Genomic DNA, 10,047 nt, shown 5'->3' with positions numbered 1-10,047 from the left:
TAAATACAGGGTGAATTAGAGGATGTTACAGAGTTAAAGTAAATTCAGTTATTAACTAAATTCGTGTTCTTTTTCCATATTTCTTCGCGCTCATACGTGAGCTTTTTTCTAATTAATGACTGTAGTTTGGCACTTTGATAATTCAACTGAGGAATTACCACTTTTCGGTGTAAAAGTACTTTCTTTATCACATGTAACACTTTTAACAACTTTTTCGACTTATTTTGTTGACAGGGGACATTTATAACTTGAGCAAGAATTAAATAGTGGAGCGTTGTAAAGAAAATTTTCTCAAGCTTTCGAACAGTATTGTTTTCAAAGACCATGACATAACATTACCTTATTCTGCGTACGAAGAGATTTTAAGTATATCGACTTAAAAGTTCGCGAACAAATAGACCCAGTAAGAAATAAATACCGAGAGCCGGTTTCGCTCGAACGATAACACTCAGCGTATTAGAAATAATGAACCACTTTTTGTTCAGGGCAATTCACATGCATACAAGACACATATCCAATACAACAAACAATCAACACTAAACAATAGATCTCCGGTTGGTATTAAGAAAATGTTGGTTTTGATAATGGGCCATATAAACCCATCACCTAAAAAGCAGTCAGCTAAAAATGTCCTTGATACCACAGCTCAAGGCAAATATCACTCATTTTTTACTGTTACTGATATTGATGTTGTGGACTTGACCGGGCGTTCTCGAGTGCTCTAGAGTCTATGTATCTATGTTATAATTTTACCGTTGTGTCGTAAAATAATCATTATCTCCTGCCTAAGAAGTGGGAACAATGCACGATGCCATTGTAATGACGATCTGTTTGTATAACAGGTCGAGGAAAGAACAATAAAAATATCTCTTTCAAGCTGCTGGCAAAAACAAGTGAGGTAAAACACAAGAGTCATTTGAGGTTAGGCTAAGAGCTTACACATGTCCGGTCTTTTGTAAGCAAGGCAGAGACCATGGCTGCATTTTTTAAATAAAACTAAGTCGCAGGAAAATAAATTATCTCTTACGGTTGATAACGGGTCCTTTATTCATCTGGTACCAAGAGCTTTAGCATTGCTAAATGTCATTGATACTTTTATAAATAATAGATAAGAGTAAATACGTTATTTTCCCTTTAATTTTTCGTTTCGAAACAGACATATATGCGCCCAAATCTCGCAATGTCTGATATCTAAGCAGAACTCAAAAAATTTGCTATTGTATTTCGCAATTCAGGACGGAATTTTTCCACTTTATACTGAATGATGAGTCTACGTTGTTACCTTAAGTATCAGATAAGACGTTCATCTTAGACTGTCAGCAACTTCATGAAGCAATTCGACTCAAGACGACGAGATTTGGTGTCGTTTAAGTCAGTGTACAGCAGAACTGTTTTACCACTTTACAAGTGAGCTATACTGGAACAAAAGATTCCTTAAAGATTTTAACAGAGTAGACAGCAACTTAAACTATGACACAAATGAATCGTATTTACAGTCTTTAATTTTTAAAACTTTTTCAACATTTTATGAGATTAAAATTTATTATACCGATATCTCTTTATAGTTCATAAGGCCACTTAGTAACAGATAACTGTTCGCAGCTGATAACTTGATATCATTGATGGAGCGCAAAGTTTGTACATTTATACAGAGTTTTTAGAATTAAAGTGGTTGCTTGCGAAGCCATCACATTCTATTACAACGCTCTGTAAGGAATGGAGACTTAATTGCACTTGCTAAACACCACTGGCTTAAGCTCTGTGCTGGAATCGCTGGCTTGCTACTGCTCAATATGGCAATACCGTTTGGTGTATCTGAATCGCGATTTCCTGTGCTTGTTGATTGTTCCTCGCTTGACCAAACGTCGTTAGGTGACTCCGAAGCAGACCCTGGCCTGCTATCAGTTTTAATTTGCCCATCACTTGTGTTGAGTTCCTCATTTCCCTTACTACCATTCCTCTTAAACTTTGAACGTCTGTTCTGGAACCAGATTTTCACTTGGGTTTGTGTCAGACCAAGATAGGCGGCCAACTCAGCCCGCTCAGGAAGAGCAAGATATTGGGTCTTGTTAAAACGTTTTGTTAATTCTCGAAGCTGGAAACTTGAGTAGATTGTTCGCGGCTTTCGAATCTTTTTCCCTTTTCCGTTTAACCTTGGTTCGTCACATGTTCCTTTCAATTCTACAATAAAAAAGAATTTAGCAGGTTAATTCCTTCCTTAAGCAACAACGACTAAAGTGACATCTATAAATTGTATCATTTCACCGCTTAACTTCCAAGACAAAAGGCCCTGAACTATTTTAACAGTTCACTTAGAACTAATTTTCCTGCCATTTCACAATACATGTTAACACTTCTAAAGTATTTTACTAGACTTATTGAGTCCACAAACCTCTCTAATTTGTATCAACTACTCCGAACAAGGGGGGCATTAGAGCGCTTACAACCCACTTACAAGTTTTTTCACTGAAAAAGGGCTGCATTGCTGCTTAAAAAAGATTGTTAAGTCGACTTACCGTCGAGAGGTGACTCGTGATGAGCCCCAAATGCTGTTAACGGTGGCGATAAGTAGGGATGATGTGAAAGTGGATGATGGCTTAAAACCGGTGCCATCGGAAAGGAGTTTCGGGCGTTGCACGGATGTGAGTACTCCTGGCTTGTTGGAGAGTGATGGTAATACCTCATGGCCGCCGTGTAAGGGTTGTAATTTGGCGGCACAGAGTTGTAGCTGGAGTAACTATGCGTGCCCGGTGGTGAAGGCAACTCCATGAAGGCGGATTTGCAGGCTGCTGGCGGCTCGAAGTACTCGGCTTGGAAGTTGAGGTTCATTTGGTCGCGCTAAATGTAAAACAACTCAATTATAAGAGTTCCGCACTCGCAGATGTGACAAAATTGACAATTCACTGATGAGAACCTCGATATGAGATCGTAACGTCCACCTGAGTGGCTCTGTGTCAAACAACAAAACTCATGAGCCACGCGTGGTCTGTTAATTTGTATGTTTGCGAAAAGCGGAGTCGCGCAAGAATAGCTTATGCAAATCTAATTGGCCGGTATGATAATATGGCTCTAATTACATTGTATTTTATCTTCTAATAGCTTTCACACACAACAAAGGCAGCTGCTGTTGTCAGAATGTCTTTATCATGCCTGTATAATTTGCCATTGTTGATGAGAGTCAGTGAGCACGGGCAAACTGACTTGAAGCGTCAAGGATCTAGACAACTGCATTGAGTCGAATTTCACTGTTCAGGAAAACCTGCTAAAAGAAGGCAGCCGATTTTCTTAAACTGGCGTCGCTAAATTAATTGTTTTATGGAACAACATTGATCCAGCCCTTTTTTGGTTGCAAGATCATTAACACATGTTGTTTAATTGAAGCTAAGTGGTTTTTTCATTAAACCGCTATAGAAATGTCCGTTTCAAGGCATTGCGCGGGAAATGCGGCCATCCTCCCTGTTCGAAAAGACAAGAGAAATCGATAATGGCAGTCGGCTTCAGAACCAATTTGAAAATGATGGGTGTAATTTCTAATAACTGACGCCAGAATATCAAAATCCATGGCAAATTATACTGTTAAGGGGGCCCAAAAAACCCCAAATTGCTCCTTATTCAAAAGCGCAAAACAATGCCATCTACAAACCGTTGTCTTTAGGGGAATAATTGCTTTAAACGTTTATAGAAAACGAAGTGTAAAAACAACCCAAGGTAATTTAGCGGTGCCTTTTAACTGGCAACAACAATGTATCATTACAGCCAAGTTAACTTGTCCTCAAATGCTCGAAAAAGTGACTTGACGCGAACTTGAGCAAACAAAATGAACGCTAAAAACAAATTTCTGCTACTAAGGAAGCAAAGCCGGTGATCTGTTTAGTTGACACAATGCCCTTTTACACCATAAAAAGTCGGATTAACTATTTACCCCACTGGGCCTTTAACTGTGAAAGGCATTTAATTCGTGCCTTGCGGTGACGTAATTATGTAAAGGTTTGACTTCCTTTTTCTTAAAGAAGACAGAGAGAAAAATATTAAAAGTGGCAATAAAGAATCAATTGGACTTCAAGCTTCCATCTTGAGTCTAAAATCTTAACTAAGATGCACCGCTCGTCGACTTTTTTCTACCATTTTTGCTTAGGGAGGAGCGCGTTTTTCGACTTCGTATACACCTTTTTCATTTTCTCAATGTTTTTACTACTTTGAATGTGCGGAAGCCCTAAGAAAATAAATTCATAATTTGTCTGGGCAATGAACAATATTTCTAAGTTGACTTGATTAAAATTTTAATCATTTTTACGCCTTATGTGGCTTGTTCAAATTGTTGCCGAGTTTTATTTAAAAGTGTAATTCTCTTTCATGCTTTACCAACCATCTTCTCTTGTTTTCAGATGTCTGTACGTCGAACAGTACAACTAGTGAGCAACAACGCCTGGCACCAACGAGTTAATGTTACAATTTTTCATTTCTGTAACTGCTTCCCTCTTATCATTGCCGGAATAACAACACTTTTTAACAAGCTGCTTTAAGAAAAATAAGTAGAACTCATTAGGTAATGAGAACGCGTAGAATGCATTTATCGCCGGTTAGTACTGTTTCCCATATCGATTTTACAGCAACAATACGCTTTTTCAATTACTCTTTCTTCTCTGCCTTTGTTTTTAAGAGGAAGAAATGAATTACATAGAAAACGTTTATTCCCGGAAATTGCTAACAGTTTCGCGCGTTGGTATCGCAAAAAAATTTTTTTGTTGGGCAAAAAAGAACATTTTAAGGTGACTCTTACAAAATGTATGAAAACGATATGAGACTAAGTAACTTCAAGTTTTTCAAGTACGAGCAGCATTCTCCTGATGTATGTCTAATGAAAGACATCGACAATTCCAACGAAATCAAAATGAGGACCATCTGTTTAAATAAGAGATCATACTCGTAAGTTTTCGCGTGTTTGCATTCAACGAAGCCCGAAAACAATCCTAGGGGCCTGCGCTAAATGACTGAAATCGCTCTTGTTGACTCACCACAAAAATTTCCTCACTAAAGTTACAAACATTCAGCCATTGCTTAGTCATCATAATCATAAAATTGAACCTTCTTAACCCACTGTTCTTTTGTTCAAAGAAACGGTTCACTTCAAGTCTATAGGCTTAGAAGACTGTTTTTCATTTTTATTATCATGGAAATGCTTTGAGTGGCATATTTTGACGATTCCCCTTCGCTGATTGATGTCCCGCGGACATCATGAAATGAAATGAAGAAAAGAAAGAGTGACTTTCTTTTCGGCAATAGCTATAAACTAAACAAATGGACAACTTAAGTTAACCAAGTTTCCACTAGAAAAAAGCATTGGCAACACAAAAAGACTGTAATTGGTGGCAGCTCTGTATTCCCAGAGACATTCATTTAATATGTTTTGTTCGTGTGGCAATATGGTGAGCAACGATTAAAAAAAACTACAACTAAAGTGAGAATTTTTCACTTTTATGCAGTCTAAAAACCGACATTAGAAAAGTCTTTACAAAACGTTTTATCTTTCTGGTTGAAACATAACACTGATACTTAATAATAGTTTTGAAACTGAAGCCAGACAACACTATAAACTGTTCAAAACGTTAACAAAAGAAGCTCACTTCGTATTCGAATTAAAATTATACCTGCATGCAAAATCAAAAGTAAATTGTAAATAAAAACATAAAATTTGGCGGTTTGTACGCCTGATCACTAAACATCCTTCTTATGACTGGTGCGTGGTAGTGTCAGTCGTGCGTAGACAAACCTTAAAAAGTTTTATGTTACTATAGCATCCCGGTGCCGAAATATGAAGCAATGAGACTGTTAATAAAAGGACAACGTTCCCAATAAAAGACAATTGAGCTATTTTTATACAAAGGAACCACGTCTTCTCATTTCGTAAACGTAAACCTCACACGATTTTCTGTTTCTAACTTCACTTCAGTTAAAGGTTTCCAAAATTAATGAAGAAACCTTAGTTAGAGTAGTATACGTTACCTGAAGTTCTATTGCTTATATGTTATCAGGACAATAGCTGACAGTCATCAACTAAACTCAGTTTCGAAACTAACAGAGATCAGCAAGTTCTCTGGAAGCAACTAAAATGCTTCACGAAAACGATCACGCAATGATATGATCTCCCTCAAAAGGTGACCTTATTGAATAGCAGCTGAATGTTTTCACGATGTGTAACTCTGTTGAGAAAACAATATGGAACTAAAAACGAGTCGTAAAGTAATCCTAGATCGTCAGCGTTTAATATGTAAAAGCTGTGGAATATATCAAACTAATCACTGTCGTGTAAATCCTTCTTTTTGGTATTTTATAAAATTTTAATACAGGCCTTTTACACTGCAGCAGATTTAAGTTATTCATGGCTGCCTATCGTTTCGATAAAGGAGTTTAACTGAGAAAAAGAGGAAGTTAGAATTTAGGTTTTAACAAGGCACTAAGTCATGAACTGGATAAACTGTGGCCACCGAAAAGGATAGAAAATTCTTTTTATTCCTTAGTTGTAAAGTGAATTATACTTGCTGTGTTTTATTTCTTTGAATTCTCGAAGCACTTGAAATTGTGTACAATAGGAAGGTTGATTTTTCATTGTACGTTTAGTAATCTTGACCGTGCTGACCGTGAGATCAATACAGGTGAACATCACTTTTAACAGTGCCGTCGATAAGAATTGACTTTTTTCTGAGACAACCTTATTTAATCGTAAACAATGGCGACCACTACCCATGCTCGACTCTGACTAGTTCAGTCGCGTGACGCAAACAGAAGATTAGTTTTATCCTCTAGCTACAGATATAGTGGGCATTCAACTCTGGTAGTCACTTCTTTTCTCTCTTTGTAGTACTCAGTTGTAAACTGAGCCATTTCAAGGTTTTAGCTCTGGTTGTACTTTAGAGAATCGACCTAAGTAAGGAAAGGAATTTCTTCCGTGAAAAACACTTTAAAAGGACATTCCTTTGGCGGGACAGCTTAGCTGTCGATTGCCTTGATCGAGAGTTAGCGTGCAAACTAGGCTTAGCTACATAATTCCCGAAGTATGGCCTAAAATTCTATCCAGAATTTCCCGGAAAAGCTCTAAAATTCTTTTTAGAAATGTCTAAAATTCTCCAAAACTCTCTAAAATTCCAGAAAATTCTCAAAAAAATTCATATTTTTGATGGCGATATAACAAGAAAGAATGAGTTGTAATCGTAAAACATCGTTTGTTACCAATGTTTAAAGGTTCCAAGAAACATCATTTTACGTTTGTTTATGTATGTATTTATCTTCCTTTTCAAACGAATATCCTGCTCTAGTGCTCTAGAAACTGCTGTAGCATGTGAGTGGACTGAGCCCTCTCTTGGTTGGTAGGAATAACAAAAAAATAACGTTTTGTCAACGTTTTCGCCCGTGAAAATGTTGCCAAAATGTCGGGTGAATGTTCAAATTGCTCTAAAATTCTCGAATTTGTCAATTTTTTTTCTAAAATTCCCGAGGTTTTCTAAAATTCTTTTTGATGTCTAAAATTCCACCCCAAAATTCCGGAATTATGTAGCTAAGTCTAGTGCAAACCTCTCGCAAAGCTGGTAATTAGAAATGTGACCGTAATTCTAAAAGATCCGAATATGCAAGTTGTGATCCAGAGACCTAGCGTCTTAGTTAGTGTGCTTCATAAATATATTTTTCAGCATTTCATAAGCTACTTGGACTTTTGAGATTTCAGTCGAGTGAAGGAAATCATGCCTGCCTAACGTTTTAGGAGTAAAGGACTCAAGCGGATTCTGATACGCTGAGATTCAGCATCACTAAAAAAATTTGGTTTTATCATTTAAATGAGTCAAGAAAATAAATTGACCACCTAAAGGATTGTCGACTTCTTCTGCTCCCTAACGTTAAACAGTCAGTAACATAAAACCAATTGTTATCTTTTCAGTTTGGGATCATTTTTGTCCAGATGAGCGCAGCACTGAGAAGCATTTGATACGTCGTCCAATTATTAAAATTCTTTTGACATGGTTGCGAAGAAAGAAAAAGGAACTTGACGTTTTCCTCTTACTGTGTTTTCCAATCACCGATTTTCAGGGAAGCCAAAACATGACTTTATATTGATCTTACTAACATGCTGCATTTTAAGAACTGCAATGAACTTCACATCTTAGTTCTACTCGGTAGATGTTTACAGTACTTACGCTTTTGAGAGATTTCCACTTCCAGTGAAAATAACTTTCTAACATATCCGACCACGGGCACAAAACAGAACTAGCATCAGTTTCGTTGCCAGTATTCCTTATAAAAATGATATCGAGTTCTTCAACTATATTCAGCTAATATATTGCTACGCATACTAACTGTCACACAAACGACTCACCATAAATTTTACGATAACTTGTTTTATTGCTTCAGCGCGGTAAACAATTCGCCCTTTTTTCTACATTGAGGCGAATTAACAACCATAAATGCTCAAGCATGGACAATTTTCGTGTTGGAAAACGTTTTCTTGATGCTTTAAAGGCGAAATTTGAAGAGTTTTAGCGAAGAAGGTGTTCAAAATTGCCCTAAATCCAGCCATTTAGAAGAAATAGATCAGGACACAAGATTAGGAAAATTACAAAACACTTTAAGCTCTTTGAAATAGCTACTGTTTTCACATAGTGTTCTATGATGGATTGGTCTTTTGTTTTCTCAAATGAAAAATTCACATGGTGATTTGCCATCTTTTGTTGGTAATTGTTCTGCGCGTTGTCAATTCACCGAAAATCACAAAAACATTTTCAATGACAGGTATTGAAAAGTTTTACAGCCAGCAACATTTAAAAAGTCAGTTAAAGTTTGGTCGAATTTTGCCACGTCCAATTGATTACTCATATTGGATTTCAAACCTTTTATTCTGTAAAAGAACAAAATTAAGAATCTAAAACAGATGGTCTCGGGCAATTGGAGTCACAGTCAGGTTCAACTAGACAACCTTTGAACATATATTAAAAACGGGTTATGAAGAGGGCAGAAATCAAACTGTTGACACATTTCGAAGATTTTTTTCCAGCAATATGTACCCGTTATTTATAAAAGATCAGAATTTTATTTTTCGGACTATGAGACGAATGTAATATCTTAAGATGTATGCATTGTTCTTGAAGATGTAAAATTAATGATTCAGTACAAAGCTTATTTGTAATTTTTGCTTCATCATTTTTTCTACATGGAACACTATGTACAACTAGCATATGGCTCCATTTCGAAATAAAAATATGATAATCAGGGCAATCGTTCTTTCTTTTGTAGGGCTAAATGTTTTATTCATTTCATTTCTGATCATTTTATGGTGTTGCTTAGTATTGTTCATCGGTGAACTATTACCGACGATTTGCGGCAGTCGCTTTATGGGAAAGAAAATGTGTAAACAGCTTTGGCGCTTTCGTAACGGTCTGGCTTTTAAAAATATTTTCTACCCTCCCGATGATGATTTAAGTCAACTCTTTTTGTGACCATAAAAAAGGCGTAACCAAGCGATATGTAGGGGCAGTGAAGGCACAGTTCTCAACTGTAATTATCGATATTAAACTTAAAGGGTACAAAGCTATCATGACAAAGTCAGCGGCCTTTTTACTGAATGTTTTTAGCCTTAAAGTCTGCACAGCTTTAAATTTTTTACCTTAAATGAGCTTCAAACCTGCAACCAAAATAAAACTGAAAAAATCGAACACTTAAAATGGGAGTTAAGGACTCGAAAAGTACGGTACGGCATTTAAACGAGTTCTCTGAAGCTGGCTGAATTTTCGTGTCCTTGCAACTGTGTGGAGTTTAAATTAACTGCAGCGGTGAAGCCGTAGTAAAGGGGGAAAAACAAATGGTGTTCCAAAGCGATATGATTAATTTAAAAGATAGGATTACTGTTTCCAAGTTGGCGGACTCTTGATCGTTTAGTCCTCAGTTACAAGGTAAGACCTAAAAACAAGCGTCGACCGGAATTATCGACGGAGGGAGAAAAGACATTCTGGCATATTCACGAAATATTACTGTCTAAACAGTAGACACTTAACTGCGTTGTAT

The 10,047-nt window shown here is 36.8% G+C and overlaps 1 protein-coding gene across 1 annotated transcript; it reads right to left on the bottom strand.

The window, feature by feature from the left end:
• Window positions 1–1,484: 1,484 nt before the first annotated feature.
• On the bottom strand, window positions 1,485–8,320 carry LOC140930098 (homeobox protein Dlx6a-like). Its single transcript, XM_073379760.1, has 3 exons — window positions 8,187–8,320; window positions 2,517–2,838; window positions 1,485–2,181 (listed from the first exon to the last, which is right to left on the bottom strand). Exons 1-3 carry the CDS (start codon window positions 8,229–8,231, stop codon window positions 1,688–1,690), a joined length of 861 nt encoding a protein of 286 aa, XP_073235861.1. The 5' UTR covers window positions 8,232–8,320; the 3' UTR covers window positions 1,485–1,687.
• Between the last annotated feature and the right edge of the window lie 1,727 nt (window positions 8,321–10,047).

This window comes from Porites lutea, chromosome 3 (assembly GCF_958299795.1).
Source record: "Porites lutea chromosome 3, jaPorLute2.1, whole genome shotgun sequence".
NCBI lineage: Eukaryota > Metazoa > Cnidaria > Anthozoa > Scleractinia > Poritidae > Porites > Porites lutea.
The sequence above is the reverse complement of the archived record's forward strand: the minus strand, read 5'-3'. Positions and strand labels throughout refer to the sequence as shown.